The sequence below is a fragment of the Oncorhynchus masou genome, chromosome 29 (assembly GCF_036934945.1).
Source record: "Oncorhynchus masou masou isolate Uvic2021 chromosome 29, UVic_Omas_1.1, whole genome shotgun sequence".
NCBI classification, from domain to species: Eukaryota; Metazoa; Chordata; class Actinopteri; order Salmoniformes; family Salmonidae; genus Oncorhynchus; species Oncorhynchus masou.
In genome coordinates this window covers 40017361-40034255 of record NC_088240.1, presented here as the reverse complement: position 1 = coordinate 40034255, position 16895 = coordinate 40017361, and the positions used below count along the sequence as shown (strand labels likewise).

The 16895-nt window shown below is 43.1% G+C and overlaps 1 protein-coding gene across 2 annotated transcripts in view; it reads right to left on the bottom strand.

Moving 5' to 3' along the window:
* LOC135519638 (activin receptor type-1-like) overlaps window positions 1–16895 on the bottom strand; it is a 35999-nt gene that overhangs the window by 2832 nt on the left and 16272 nt on the right. For both annotated transcript variants that reach the window (XM_064944880.1, XM_064944881.1), the window contains exons 5-10: window positions 16527–16787; window positions 9496–9701; window positions 7311–7410; window positions 6420–6566; window positions 5812–6087; window positions 1544–1741 (exon numbers count right to left, since the gene is read on the bottom strand). In XM_064944880.1, coding sequence (XP_064800952.1) covers window positions 1544–1741; window positions 5812–6087; window positions 6420–6566; window positions 7311–7410; window positions 9496–9701; window positions 16527–16787 — 1188 coding nt within the window. The remainder of the gene's footprint in view (window positions 1–1543; window positions 1742–5811; window positions 6088–6419; window positions 6567–7310; window positions 7411–9495; window positions 9702–16526; window positions 16788–16895) is intronic.

The window sequence follows — 16895 nt, the reverse complement described above, 5'->3', positions numbered from 1 at the left end:
AACGCCTGAAGGTACCACATTTACCTGTACAAACAATAGTACGCAAGTATAAACAGCATGGGACCACGCAGCCGTCATACCGCTCAGGAAGGAGACGCGTTCTGTCTCCTAGAGATGAACGTACTTCAGTGCGAAAAGTGCAAATCAATCCCAGAACAACAGCAAAGGACCCAGAACAACAGCAAAAGGACCTTGTGAAGATGCTGGAGGAAACGGGTACAAAAGTACCTATATCCACAGTAAAACGAGTCCTATATCGACATGACCTGAAAGGCAGCTCAGCAAGGAAAAGCCACAGCTCCAAAACCGCCATAAAAAAGGCAGACTACGGTTTGCAAGTGCAGATCGTACTTTTTGGACAAATGTCCTCTGGTCTGATGAAACAAAAATAGAACTATTTGGCCATAATGACCATAGTTATGTTTGGAGGTAAAGGGGGAAGCTTGCAAGCCGAAGAACACCATTCCAACCGTGAAGCACGGGGGTGGCAGCATCATGTTGTGGGAGTGCTTTGCTGCAGGAAAGACTGGTGCACTACACAAAATAGATGGCACCATGAGGAAAGAAAAATGAGATGTTGCTTCAATATATCCACAAGACATCAGTTCAAGTTAAAGCTTGGTCGCAAATGGGTCTTCCAAATGTACAATGACCCCAACATAACTTCCAAAATTGTGGCAAAATGGTTAAGGACAACAAAGTCAAGGTATTGTAGTGGCCATCACAAAGCGCTGACCTCATTCCTATAGAAATGTGTGGGCAGAACTGAAACAGCGTGTGCGATCAAGGAGGCCTACAAACCAGACTCAGGTACACCAGCTCTGTCAGGAGGAATGGGCCAAAATTCACCCAACTTATTGTGGGAAGCCTGTGGAAGGCTACCTGAAACGTTTGACCCAAGTTAAACAATTTAAAGGCAATGCTACCAAATACTAATTGAGTATGTAAACTTCTGACCCACTGAAAGAAATAAAAGCTGAAATAAAATCACTCTACACTATTACTTTGACCTTTCACATTCTTGAAATAAAGAGGTGATCCTAACTGACCTAAGACAGGGATTTGTTTTTACTAGGGGTTAACTGTTGGGAATTGTGAAAAACTGAGTTTAAATGTATTTGGCGAAAGTGTAGGTAAACTTCCGAATTCAACTGTATTATGATAGGTTTTGATTATGCCCTGACAGGGACATTTGAGAATATTCCAAGAACAGCATGCATATGCAGACAGGCAGTTAACAGAAAGATACCCACAGAAGCTCTGTATGATTGAACTACTACATGACATGTTTAACATGCTTTATCAAATAGCCCTAAATGTATGACATTCTAAATGTTGTTTTTTTTTTTAATTCTACATTTTTACTGAATACTTGTTATAGTTGCTGCACTGGTTTAGATGAGAGCTAGCAAGTAAGTGTTTCATTGCACTGTGTACACTACACTGTATTCTATGCATATGACAAATCAACTTTGATTTGATGGTCAATGAGGAAAGGAGTGAGAGAGAACAGAAGAAACCATTCAACGTGTATTGTACTGACCGTTGCTGACCGTGCTCCTTGCAATCTCCCACAGGACCAGGCCAAAGGCCCAGATGTCCACTCTCTTGAAGGACTCAAAGCAGTCCATCTGGATGGAGTCGTCCAAGACCTCTGGGGCCATGTAGCGCTTCGTGCCCACTTTCGGGTTGTTGCCCACGTCTAACTCGTTTGTGTCTTGGAAATGCATCACAGCAAGACCTAGGCCAGAAAATATTTTTATTATCATTAAAAGGATTCAAAATATGGTGTCTATGTACCAAAATGATTGTCCCTATTAACTTAATATATCTGAAGCACAGTGTACTGTCCTCTGGTGGACGTGATTAAAATAGCATTGGTAAAAAAAATAAAAACTTGTCAAAAACAACCACATTTATCCAACATCAAATTACGCCACGATCGTACCACAACAAAAACAACTCGTCAACATCTTGTTTGTGAGCAGAATGCAGCTCATAAACAACTTAAAAGGGATGACGGTCGTGATCTTAGCAGTAGTCTCAATGAGTAGTCAGAGCTACCTGAAATGACTCACTTATCATTGGCACCGAGAACTTTGAGTTTGGGACATGAGTGCCCCTTAATGCATATTTGGTTAGGGCTTAAAGAGCTTCCTGCTCCATTCTTCCTCTAATGCTAAAAAAAACGGGTAGATGAGGGAAGAGGGTTGGAGTGGTTTGTTATTTGGTATTTTATTTTATCCCCATTAGCTGTTGCAAAAGCAGCAGCAACTCTTCCTGGGGTCCACACAAAACCTAATACAGAATGACAAAATACAGAACATCAATAGACAAGAACAGCTCAAGGACAGAACTACATACATTTGTTTAAAAAAGGCACACATAGTCTACATGTCAATGCATATAAGATGGAAGAGGAGTTGGTTCAGGTTATTAAATCAACCTACACTGTAGTGTTTACAAACACTACAGGAACAAGACCATCCACATGTATCGATCACATTTTCAATAATGCTGTAGAACTTTGCTCTAAAGCTGTATCCGTACCCATTGGCTGCAGTGATCCCAAAATAGTGGCTATATCCAGGAAAGCCAAAGTTCCAACAGCTGGGCCTAAAATTGTGTATAAGAGATCATACAAAAGATTTTGCTGTGACTTATGTGGATGATGTTAAAAACATTTGTTGGTCTGGTGTGATTAACGAGGAGCATCCAGACGCTGCATTTTATGAATTTATGAAATTGCTTTTTCCAATTATTGATAAACATGCACCTGTTAAGAAACTGACTGTTAGAACTGTTAAGGCTCCATGGATTGATGAGGAATTGAAAAACTGTATGGTTGAAAGAGATGGGGCAAAAGGAGTGGCTAATAAGTCTGGCTGGACATCCAACTGCCTTACTTACTGCAAATTGAGAAATTATGTGACTAAACTCAACAAAAAGAAGAAACTTATTATGAAGCCATGATCAATAATACAAAGAATGATGGAAAAAAACATTGGAGTACTTTAAATTATGGGCAGAAAGACAAATTCAACTCCAGCTTTCATTGAATCAGATGGCTTATTCATCACAAAACCATTTGATGTTGCCAATTATTTCATTTCAATTTCAAGATTATTTCATTGACAAAGTGGCCAAACTTAGGTAGGAAATGCCCACGACAAACAGTGAGCAATTATATTCATGCATAAAAAACAAATAATGAAAGAAAAGCATTGCAAGTTTGAATTTTGTAAAGTTAGTGTGGGAGAGTTGGAAAAATGATTGTTAACGATCAATAATGACAAACCTCCTGGCATTGACAACTTAGATGGAAAGCTACTGAGGATGGTGGCTGACTCTATAACCACTCCTATCTGTCATATTCTTAATCTGAGCCTAGAGGAAAGTCTTTGTCCTCAAGCCTGGAGGGAAGCCAAAGTAATTCCGCTACCCAAGAGTGGTAAAGAGGCTTTTACTGGTTCTAACAGCAGACCTATAAGCATGCTGCTGCTCTTAGCAAACTGTTGGGAAAAAATGTGTTTGACCAAATACAATACTATTTCTCTGCAAACAAATTAACAACAGACTTTCAGCATGCTTATAGAGAAGGGCACTCAACATGTACTGCACTGACACAAATTACTGATGGTTGGTTGAAAGAAATTGATAATAAGAAGATTGTGGGAGCAGTACTGTTAGATTTCAGTGCAGCCGTTGATATTATTGACCATAACCTGTTGTTGAAAAAACTTAAGTGCTATGGCTTTTCAACCTCTGTCATATCGTGGATTCAGAGCTTTCTTTAATGGAAGCTTCTCTAATGTCAAACATGTAAAGTGTGGTGTACTGCAGGGCAGCTCTCTAGGCCCTCTACTTCTATTTTTACCAATGACCTGCCACTGGCATTAAAACAAAGCATGTGTGTCCATGTATGCTGATGATTCAACCATATACGCATCAGCAACCACAGCTAAAAGAAGTCACTGAAATCCTTAAAGAGTTGCAGTCAGTTTTGGAATGGGTGGCCAGTAATAAACTGTTACTGGGCATCTCTAAAACTAAGAGCATTGTATTTGGTACAAATCACTCCTTAAGTGCTAGACCTCAGCTGAATCTGGTAATGAATGGTGTGGCTGTTGAACAAGTTGAGGAGACTAAATTACTAGGCGTTACCTTAGAATGTAAACTGACATGGTCAAAACATACAGATTCAATGGTTGCACATATGGGGAGAGGTCTAGCAGTAATAAAGAGCTGCTCTGCATTTTTGACACCACACTCCAAAAAGCAAGTCCTGCAGGCTCTAGTTTAGCCTAATCTTGATTATTGTCCAGTCGCGTGGTCCAGTGTGGCAAGGAAAGACCTAGTTAAGCTGCAGCTGGCCCAGAACAGAGCGGCATGTTCCGTTCCTAATTGTAATCAGAGGGCTGATATAAATGCTACGCATGTCTCCCTTGGCTAAGAGTATAGGAGAGAGACTGCATTGCTTCTTTTTATAAGAAATATTAATGTGTTGAAAATCCCAAATTGTTTGCATAGTCATCTTACACACAGCCCTGACACACACACTTATCCCACCAGACATGCCACCAGGGGTCTTTTCATAGTCCCCAAATCCAGAACAAACTCAAGAAAACATACAGTATAGAGCCCTTATTGCATGGAATTTCCTTCCATCTCATATTGCTCAAATAAACAGCAAACCTGGTTTCAAAAAACAGATAAAGCAACACCTCGCGGCACAAAGCCTTTCCCCTATTTGACCTAGATAGTTTGTGTGTATGCATTGATATGTAGGCTGTGTGTGCCTTTTTAAAAATGGATGTATGTAGTTCTGTCCTTGAGCTGTTCTAATGATGTTCTGTATTATGTAATCCCGTATTATGTTTCATTGAAAATAACAAAACAGCAGGGATCTAAACAGCCACAAACCCGGGACAATCCGTGGCTAACCGTGTCACGGGCTGCGTTCAAGAAAACCTCGCTAGCTTGATATGCAGCTAGCTAGCTGCTAGGCTAGAGACAAGCAGTCCCAGCAACTGCGTCAAGTGATCCAAACTATGAAGCTAGATAGCTCCGAAGAACTTGGATGACAGTTTGTAAAGGCGCTATTACCACCATTGTTTTTATTTAAATGTTATTTTTATTCCTTTTTATCCCCAATTGGTAGTTACAGTCTTGTCCCATCGCTGCAACTCCCGTACAGACTTGGGAGAGGCGAAGGTCGAGAGCCATGCGTCCCCGAAACACAACCCAACCGCACTGGTTCTTGACACAATGCCCCCTTAGCCCGGAAGTCAGCCACACCAATGTGTCGGAGGAAACAAGAGTAACTAGAGCGTCAAGGACATCTCGGCCGGCCAAGCACTCCCCTAATCCGGGCCAATTTTGCGCCGCCCCATGGGTCTCTATGGTCGCGGCCGGCTGTGACAGAGCCTGAACTCGAACCAGTATCTCTAGTGGCACAGCTAGCACTGCGAGGCAGTGCCTTAGACCACCGCCTCACTCGGGAGGCCCTATTACCACCAATAGGTCATACGGACACAACAGAAAACAGTCACATTATATTAATTTACAACATCTAAATGAACAACAACCAGTGGAGGCTGGTGGGAGGAGCTATTGGAGGACAGGCTCATTGTAATAGCTGGAATGGAATAGATGGAATGAGTCAAATGTGGTTTCTGTTTGATACCATTTCATTTATTCCATTCCAACCATTACAATGAGCCCGTCCACCAGCCGCCTCTGACAACAACCAATACAAATCTTGAATGAACGCACACAGTATGCTTTATATCCACAACACTATGCTCTTACCCAGGTCGGCGATGCAGCACTGGCCGTTCTTGTTGACGAGTATGTTTTTGCTTTTGAGGTCTCGGTGGGCAATGGCCGGCTTGCCCTGGGTGCCAAAGATCTCCACGTGGAGGTGTGCCAGGCCGCTGGCAATGGACAAAGCCATGCGCAGACAGCTGGCTGTGTCTAGGGTGCTCAGCTGCAGGTAGTCGTACAGGGAGCCCATCTCATGGAAGTGGGTGATTAGCCACAGCTGTGTACTCGAGTTTCGGGAAGTCATGTCCGAAGCGATGAAGCCTGCAGTCAAGGACACACACAGACCGACAGACACAAACACAAACACACATTTGAGCCCAGGGAAAAGCTGGGAAAGGTATTTCTTCAAATTCAATATGACAGATATTCTTTCACTAAAATAAAAAACATTGCCAGACAGATAGGATTCACCCTAACTCCCACAGGTCAAATGTTTACTTAGTCTTCCATTGACACCACTGCAGGGCTAAGTAAAAAAAAAAAAAAAAAAAAAAAAAAAAAATCCACTTTAGTGGGTGTTTGGATTTGCCCAATATAGACCAGCTCCTGTCAGACTGGGTTGCTTTGCCCAGAGCGTATCTGGAGGTACGTACCCAGGATGTTCTCATGCCTCAGCAGCACTGTGTTGTAGATCTCAGTCTCTCTGAACCAGGACTTCTCATCTCTGGAGGAGAAGATCTTCACGGCCACACTCTCCCCCTGCCACTGGCCTCGCCAAACCTCACCGTAGCGCCCCTTACCTATAGCGGGGGAAACAGGGGAGAGATGAGAAAACAGCAGACATTCTCAAGTCCTGCTTTCATAAGTAATGTTTTTCGAGCAGAAGTGCTGACCTAGGATCAGTTTTAGATCATTATTAAAATGATACGGGCAGGGGAGACCTGACCCCAGATCAGCACTTTGAGATGCTTTGGGAAAACAGATCTGGCCTCAAATGACATTCATCAAATACAGTGGGAAAAAAAATATCAACCCGTCAAACTAAGACAGGAATACAAAACAGGAATGTTCCCCTCCTAAGTCAGATAATCTCTGTACATAGATTGTTTTGCTGATTGTATTGGTTTTATAAAGTCAGTGTTACACAAAACTGTAGGCCATTAGTTAATGGAACACAGTACCTTTATTTTGGTCATCTTGACCTTTTGCATGAACTACATCCCCATTTGACACGAAACCAAACATGTTTGCTAAAAATATTTTTGTTGGTAGTTACTTTGGCTATCTGGCCAGGTTTCAGACCGAGCTGCAAGAAACCTAAGAACACTTCCAAAACAATTAAACTAAGAAAAACTATGGGGGTCAGGGAACAGCACGTGCTCTGTTTTGCAAAACAAATCTGTTCCAAAGGTGCTTCACTTTAAGATGTCTTAAAGGGGCATTTTACTCAAAAACCAAATCCATGCATAAAAATGGATGCCCTGATCCTAAACGTACACCTCAGCTACTGAACAAAGAGAGAACAGACTGTATTGGATACTGACCCACACATTCGTTGAGTGTGATTTGTCGAGCGACGGTTCTCTGAACTAGGAAGGGGAGTCCGGAGCCGCTTCCCGACGTGCACGAATGATCCAGCAAATCCTGAGAGAAGGGGATAAATGGGGGGGATAAATGAACAGCATCCCTCTGGATGAACAGCGTCCAGAGGGTGCCGGTAGTCCCGAGATGAAAAAGCAGTCCCAGCCCTGGACATAGTAGAGCATCTGGGATTCGTTGGAGCCTGATTAGAGTGGGAGTTGTTCATACTGCTCAGACTCCAAGGGCTCTCTTGCCGTCTCTCTGTCTGGTTAGTTGCCACACTGCAGAGACGTCGGTCTGTCAAATCAAATTTTATTTGTCACATGCTTTGTAAAGAACAGGTGTAGACTAACAGTGAAATGCTTACTTACCCAGCCCTTCCAAACAATTCAGAGGATTTAAAAAATAATAACACAATGGGTAACAATAACTTGGAGATATATATATATATATATATTTATATATCCGTGTGTGTGTGAGTGTAGAGTCGATAAGCCGTGGTACGAGGTAATTGATGTAGATATGTACATATAGGTAGGGATAATGTTTCTAGGCAACAGGATAGATAGACAGTAGCAGGAGTGTATGTGATAAGTCAAAAGAGTTACTGAAAAAAGAGTCAATGCAGATAGTCTGGGTAGCTATTTGGTTAACTATTAACCAATCTTATGGCTTGGGGGGTAGAAGCTGTTCAGGGTCCGGTTGGTTGGGTCTGTCTGTGTGTCTGGCCTCCCTGGAGCAGCAGCAGAGAGTCCTCTGCTTGGTAAACAACAGCAGTCCCTGGTGATTAGTGAGCTGAGGGGGCTGATAGATGTGATGTAATCCCAGCACTAGACTCCAAACAGGCACAATGCTGCTAAGCCTTTAATGTGCATCTTATCTCCAGGCTTCTGCAGGGCACCATGACTGACACAAGGGAGCAGTGTTGAGCAACTCCAAATTTGTCTGAGAAAAATACTAACAAGCAGAGAGGACAAAAATGGAAACTTAAGAGATAGATACTTAATGCATTAAAACAAGGTTGTGTGAAAGCAGGTAAATGGAAAGCTAAATGGAAGCTGTAAATCCAAATGAGAACTCATTTTGTTGTGAGTTTAACATCCCTGTTTGGTGGGAGGGCAGATCTGGGCTGTTCGGTGGAAGGGGGTAGGAGAGAGAGGAGTGGGGGGAAATTCAGCCACAGCATTTTCATAATCACCACAGACTTCGGCACCCAGGGCCCAGGGAGAGGGAGACCTGCATGTGTTTTAAGGAAATGTGTTTACATGTTTGACTGCCACCACTGTTCCTCATAACTTTCCTCTGGGTGCTGCCAAGCACTTTTTAATTACACTGAAACAAACATTCTGCGGCAGCATATTTTGGGTTTCCGTTGCCAAGTACTGTGATGGGTTTGGAAATAGCTTGAAATAGATCCCCCAAAAAAATTGTCAATTCCTCTAGCACACCCCAGCACACTGTTTTCAGGGATACTGGTCAGTTGTCACGCTTTGCTCTAAACACCTAGACGTGTTTAGTGTTTTCCTTAAAGTTTTTAATTAAATTCATGGGATTTTCAAACAAAGTTTATCAAACAAACACTGATTACAGTTGCGAGCTCAAAGCATTCTTTCACGACAGTATGCAAAAATTCTACACAACGAGCAATTTTGTTGAAATCATGTGTATCTGTGATAAGACTCAATTTTCTCTGGTAAAACAAGATGCCCATTTTTCATCACATTGGTAGAATAAATACTTTCATTCCCAATTGAGAGGGCAGAAAATTAATCCCAGTACAGTTGATATAGGCCAACTACATGAACACCCAGGAACATGGAGTTCATGACTACCTAGCACGCACTCTAGTCTAGTGCATACAAAAATGCTCAACATAATCACGTAGCTTGAGAGTCCATAAATGTTTTCAGTGCTGTACTGTGTGGACTAACCACTCAAACCACAGCTCCCCACCCAGCCCATCCCAGACCTTGGCCCATATTTCTAAAGCCTCTCAGAGTAGAGTGCTGATCGAGGATCAGTTAACTTTTAGATCATAATGAAATTACATTATGGACAGGCAGGACCTGATCCTTGTAAAGCTCTCCTACTCTGAAATTCTGAAAACATGGGCCCTGGTATGGTGCAGTATGATCATGTCCTACTCACCGCCAGTGTGCTATCCCCCACGTTGGAGGCTATGAGTCCGTCTATGGTGCCGTACTCCGCCTCCCGGGCCGTCAGCCTCTCCATCTGGTTCTGGTGGATCCGTCTGAACACCAGGATGGCGATGCCTGAGAGGACGATGAGCACGATGACCGGAGCCACGATGACGATGGCCAGTGTAGTCAAGCTGTAGTTGGGAAGGTCACCCGCTACGAGGAGAAGAAAGGGGTTTAAGTTCATTTGAACATCTAGCTACATACAGTAAAAAAAAAAAAAAAAAAAAAAAAAAAAAAAAAAAGGACAGCTGCTCATTCCTGGGTTTTTCTTTATTTTTAATATGTTCTACATTGTAGAATAATAGTGAAGATATCAAAACTATGAAATACCACGGACGGAATCATGTAGTAAACAAAAGTGTTAAACAAATATATTTTACATTTGAGATTCTTCAAAGTAGCCACCCTTTGCCTTGATGACAACTTTGCACACTATTAGCATTCTTTCAACCAGCTTCATGAGGTAGTCACCTGGAATGCATTTCAATTAACAGGCGTGCCTTGTTAAATTTGTGGAATTTCTTTTGTTCTTAATGTGCTTGAGCCAATCAGTTGCATTGTGACAAGGTAGGGGTGGTATACAGAAGATAACCCTATTTGGTTAAAGACCAAGTCCATATTATGGCAAGAACAGCTCAAATAAGCAAAGAGAAATGACAGTCCATCACTTTAAGACATGAAGTTCAGTCAATCTGGAAAATTTCAAGAACTTTGAAAGATTCTTCAAGTGCAGACGCAAAAAACATTTAAGCGCTGTGATTAAACTAGTTCTCATAAGGAACGTCACAGGAAAGGAAGACCCAGAGTTACCTCTGCTGCAGAGGATAAGTTCAATAGAATTACCAGCCTCAAACATTGCAGCCCAAATAAATTCTTCATAGTTCAAGTAACAGACATCTCAATATCAACTGTTCAGAGGAGACTGCGTAAATCAGGCCTTCATGGTCAAATTGCTGCAAAGAAACCACTAACGGACACCAGTAAGATGAAGAGACTCGTTTGGGCCAAGAAACACGAGCAAACAGACATTTGGTGGAAACCTGTCCTTTGGTCTGATGAGTCCAAATTTGAGATATTTGGTTTCAACCGCTGTGTCTTTGTGAGACGCATAGTAGGTGAACAGATCATCTCTGCATGTGTGGTTCCCACTGTGAAGCATGGAGGGGATGGTGTGATGGTGCTTTGCTGGTGATACTGTCAGTGATTTATTTCAAATTCAAGGCACACTCAACCAGCATGGCTCGTGTTTGTTATATTGTTCAACGTTCCGTTCATTATTAAACTCACCACCTGCACTTGCTTTCCGACTCCCAGCGTGAACGTGACACAGTTTATGAAAATGTTAAGTTGAACGTTGCGTCAGCCTCATCGCGTAAAACATATTTTGTATTCATTTGGGATCTATCGCATTCCACAACTGTCCCAGACTATGTTTGGAATATTTATTTCTCGCACAGAATAAGTCAACTTTGGTATTATGGGGGCAAGGACATTGACATAGGCGAGTGCTTTTGCTGTTCATTAGGCATACTCATCTTGTTGCTGACAAAAAGTACATGTGGACAGTTCTTCCATTATCTTCAATATGCACCTCGGAATTGGATAAGGACGCACGCAGTTATGTCCCCGGTGTCGATCTTCACTTATAGCCTGTGAGAAAGACCCGATTACATGGATGAAGAGAAGTGAGTGAGAGGTGCTTCGGAGCACTCAGGGAGAAGGGAATTATAATGATTATATTTAGCCCAAGGGCACAACGTCATTGATTTAATTAATGGGGTGCATTACAGCCACACAAAGGGGATGTCAACGGGAAATGTAAGGCATTATCAAGTGCTTGTCAAATTGTGAATAAGAGACTGATGAAGTGTGTACAGCCTGTGCAAACTCACGTCTTTCAATTGATTAAAAATCAAAACATATAGCCCAACATTTTAAGAACAACTAAAGTTATATAGGAGTACCGATTTCCTTGTTAACCGCGCAACAAAATAGCCTCGTACGCACTCCTTCAAATCTTGGAGAAAATATCCTTTATTTTATTCAGCTTTGTTCAATTGTATTCTTCATACTATAAAATTATGCCACAGAATTCTAAGAAAAACGAGTGAAGCCCACAGCCATATGGCATAGCCAGATCAGGACCTAATATAAGGATAACTCAGAGTACACCTTTTGATTCTACTGATAAAAATACTACAAAAAGTTATGCGTCAGTGGCTTATCGAAGCCAAGAGACAATACATGTGTTTGTTAATCAAGAGTCCATCATTTGATTGACAAATCACCGTCTCACAGAAATGTGTGACCGCCACAGCAGAGGAAACGTGTTCTCTGAAGTGCTGAATCAAGCTTCACCATTTGGCAGTCTGACTGACGAATCAGGGTTTGGCGGATACCAGGAGAATGCTACCTGCCCCAAAGTATAGTGCCAACTGTAAAGTTTGGAGGAGGAAGAATAATGGTCTGCGGATGTTTTTCATGGTTCGAGATCTTAACGCTAGGGCATACAATGACATTCTAGACGATTCTGTGTCCTGAACTTTGTGGCAACAGTTTGGGGAAGGCCCTTTCCTGCTTCAGCATGGCAATGCTCCCGTGCACAAAGCGAGGTCCATACAGAAATGGTTTGTTGAGATCGGTGTGGAAGAACTCATTCCAAAATCATTGGCATTAATATGAAATTGGTCCCCCATTTACTGCTAAAACAGCCTCCGCTTCTGCACTCGGTGGTCCTGTTCTGTGAGCTTGTGGGGCCTACCACCAAGCGATTGAGCCGTTGTTGCGCCGAGACGTTTCCACTTCACAATAACAGCACTTAGTTGACCGGGGCAGTTCTACCGTTGCAGAAATTTTACGAACTGACTTGTTGGAAAGGTGGAATCCTATGACGGTGCCATGTTGAAAGTCACTGAGCTCCCCGTAAGGCCGTTATAGTGCTAATGTGTGTCTATGTAGATATCATGTCTGTGTGCTTGATTTTATACAATAGTCACAATTTCATCCATTTTAATCCCACTTTGTAACAAAATGAGGAAAAAAGTCAAGGTGGTCTTGTCAACAAAATATATATTAGGGTAACTCGCTCTTGTTAGTTTAATGTTTTTAGAAACATGTTAGTTTGCAGAAGATTTGATTTAGCCAAATCCACTAATTGGGATTCACACACACATACACAACATACATACGTGTGTGTACAGTTGAAGTCGGAAGTTTACATGCACCTTAGCCAAATACATTTACACTCAGTTTTTCACAATTCCTGCCATTTAATCCAAGTAAACATTACTACTTTATTTTAAGAATGTAAAATGTCAGAATAATAGTAGAGAGATTTCTTTCTTTCATCACATACCCAGTGGATCAGAAGTTTACATAGCCTCAATTAGTATTTGGTAGCATTGCCTTTAAATTGTTTAACTTGGGTCAAACATTTCAGGTAGCCTTCCACAAGCTTCCCACAATAAGTTGGGTCAATTTTGGCCCATTCCTCCTGACAGAGCTTGTGTAACTGGGTCAGGTTTGTAGGCCTCCTTGCTCACACACGTTTTTTCAGTTCTGCCCACACATTTTCTATAGGATTGAGGTCAGGGCTTTGTGATGGCTACTCCAATACCTTGACTGTGTTGTCCTTAAGCCATTTTGCCACAACTTTGGAAGTGTGCTTGGGGTCATCGTCCATTTGGAAGACCCATTTGTGACCAAGCATTAACTTCCTGACTGATGTCTTGAGATGTTGTTTCAATATATCCACGTCATTTTCGTGGCTCATAATGCAATCTATTTTGTGAAGTGCACCAGTCCCTCCTGCAGCAAAGCGCCCTCACAAAATGATGCTACCACCCCCATGCTTCACAGTTGGGATGGTGTTCTTCTGCTTGCAAGCCTCCCCCTTTTTCCTCCAAACATAACGATGGGCATTATGGCCAAACAGATCTATTTTTTTTTTCATCAAACCAAAAAGTACAATCTTTGTCCCCATGTGCAGTTGCAAACCGTAGTCTAGCTATTTTTATGGCGGTTTTGCAGCAGTGGTTTCTTCCTTCCTGAGCGGCCTTCCAGGTTATGTCGATATAGGACTCGCTTTACTGTGGATATAGATACTTTTGTACCCGTTTCCTCCAGCATCTTCACAAGGTCCTTTGCTGTTGTTCTGGGATTGATTTGCACTTTTCGCACCAAAGTACGTTCATCTCTAGGAGACAGAACGTGTCTCCTTTCAGAGCGTTATGACAGCTGCGTGGTCCCATGCTGTTCATACTTGGGTACTATTGTTTGTACAGATAAATGTGGTACCTTCAGGAATTTGGAAATTGCTCCCAAGGATGAACCAGACTTGTGGAGGTCTACAATTCTTTTCTGAGGTCTTGGCTGATTTACTTTGATTTTACTATGATGTCAAGCAAAGAGGCACTGAGTTTGAAGGTAAGCCTTGAAATACATCCACAGGTACACCTCCAATTGACTCAAATTATGTCAATTAGCCTATCAGAAGCTTCTAAAGCCATGACATCATGTTCTGGAATTTTCCAAGCTATTTAAAAAGGCACAGTCAACTTAGTGCATGTAAACTTCTGACCCACTGGAATTGTGATACAGTGAATTATAAGTGAAATAATCTGTCTAAACAATTGTTGGAAAATTACTTGTCATGCACAACGTCTAACAAACGTCTAACAAAACTATAGTTTGTTTACAAGAAATTTGTGGAATGGTTGAAAAATTAGTTTTAATGACTCCAACCTAAGTATGTAAACTTCGACTTCAACTGTATATGCAAAAAAAGAAATGTCCGCTCACTGTCAACTGAGTTGATTTTCAGCAAACGTAACATGTGTAAATACTTGTATGAACATAACAAGATTCAACAACTGAGACATAAACTGAACAATGTCAGGATGAGCCTGCAGGAAGGGTACCACATGAGGGAGGAGGATGTCTTCCCTGTAATGCACAGCTTTGAGATTGCTTGCAATGACAACAAGCTCAGCCCGATGATGCTGCGACACACCGCCCCAAACCACGATGGACCCTCCACCTCGAAATCGATCCCGCTCCAGAGTACAGGCCTCAGTGTAAGGCTCAGTCCTTCGATGATAAACGTGAATCCGATCATCACCCCTGGTGAGACAAAACTTTGACTCGTCAGGGAAGAGCACTTTTTGCCAGTCCTGTCTGGTCCAGCAACGGGGAGTTTGGCCCATAAGCAACGTTGTTGCCGGTGATGTCTGGTGAGGACCTGCCTTACTACAACAGGCCTTCAAGCCCTCAGTCCAGCCTCTCCCAGCCTATTGAGGACAGTCTGAGCACCGATGGAGGGATTGTGCGTTCCTGGTGTAACTTGAGCAGTTGTTGCCATCCTGTACCTGTCCCGCAGGTGTGATGTTCGGATGTACCAATCCTGGTGTTGTTACACATGGTCTGCCACTGCGAGGACGATCACCTGTCCGTCCTGTCTCCGTGTACAACTGTCTTTGGCGTCTCACAGTACGGGCATTGCAATTTATTGCCCTGGCCACATCTGCAATCCCCATGCCTCCTTGCAGCATGCCTAAGGCACGTTCACACAGATGAGCAGGGACCCTGGGCATCTTTCATTTGGTGTGTTAGAAAGTCAGTAGAAAGGCCTCGTTAGTGTCCTATGTTTTCATAACTGTGACCTTAATTGCCTACTGTCTGTAAGCTGTTAGTAACTTAATGACCGTTCCACAGGTGCATGTTCATTAATTGTTAATGGTTCATTGAACATGCATGGGAAACAGTGTTAAAACCCTTAACAATGAATGATCTGTGTCTTTGAAAGACAGGGTGCTGAAAAGGGGACATTTCTTTTTTTTACTGAAAAATCTAGCGTGGATACACACACACTCTTTTTACTGGGGATGGGAGAGTAGTCATTGAGGTTCATAGAACAGAGTTGGGTGACCACAGCTATACATGGCATTCAGTCTGTGTCCCAAATGGCACCCTATTCCCTAGTAAACTAACCTTTGGGTCCTGGTCCAAAAGGAGTGCACCACGTAGGGCAGTGTTTCCCAACCCCCCTAAAAGTATACATTTTTATTGTGGCCCCAGACAAGCACAGCTGACTCAACTTGTCAACTCATCATCAAGCCGTTGAATGTGGTGCGTTTGTCTGGGGATAAAATGTATACTGTTGGGTGTGCTTGTGGACCGGATGTGGGAACCACTGCCGTAGGGAACAGGGTGCCAATTGGGACGCATCTCAGTGCCCTCTGTTCTGCTTTGCCCCAGAGCTCTGTGTCAAACCACGCTGACAATCTCAGAGAGGACAGAGGAGGAAGTAGACCGTGACTAAACAATAGTCAAACGTCCGTCTCTTCTCTCAAGACTCTCCCCTCCTCTGTAGAGGTGCTCCGGGTGTAACCACCATCACCGACCCTGAAAAGCAAACCAATAGATGGCCGTGCAGCAAACGGCTATGGCAGACAATTTCACACACCCTGCCGTGGTGCCCTCGCTGGAGAATGGCCAAGTGGATGGAATGAGCCTCCCTCGGACCTTAAACGCGGGCAGAACTAACCCTTATAGACGGTTACAGACTTTCCTAATTGGAAAAGAGGATTCCGAGAGTCCTGTTTGCACTTGGCCTGACAATAAGGCTAAACTGGTAGAGCATCATGAATGAATGGGTAAGAAAAGTATATCCCAAAGAAAATCACAGTGCCTCGTCACCACTGGTTTATCAATTGAGCACCTGCCTGTGAACCGTGTCAGTGAATCCATTAGAGACAGCAGACCACCGAGAGCATATGGCACAGAAATGTTTTCATTTTCCTGGCATGAATAACCTTGGTTTGAATGCAAATGTGCATCACGCAGACCTCTCATTAGAATAGGGATGCATATAAATTAATGTGAGCCATTGAGTGCGGATCCCAAATGGCACCCTATTCCCTATATAGTGCACTACTCAGGGAATATGGTTCCATTTGGGACGTAAGTGCATTTATTTACCCATGACAGGCAGCTCCACAGTGATATTCATGTTACACAGGTGGCCCTGGCAGCACTCCACGATCTGGTCGCGGGAGGGCGGCGTCTTGCAGGTCATCCTGCTCTGCTCGTACACCTTGAAGCAGCCCTTCTGGGAGACCAGGGCGCCGTCGCTGACCGTCAGACTGGAGAAGCAGTGCTGGCCTACACAGCGGCGCCCGGTGGCACACGAGCGCCCCTCGCACACACACTCGTGCTCGCCGGCAGACTTCACTTTATCCTCTATACAGGTAACAGGAAGACAGTAGGGTGAAGTTGTCCCTAGACGCTGATCTTGGGTCAGTTTAGAATTTCCCCCACTAATGGTTAAGAATGGGGGAAGCGGATACT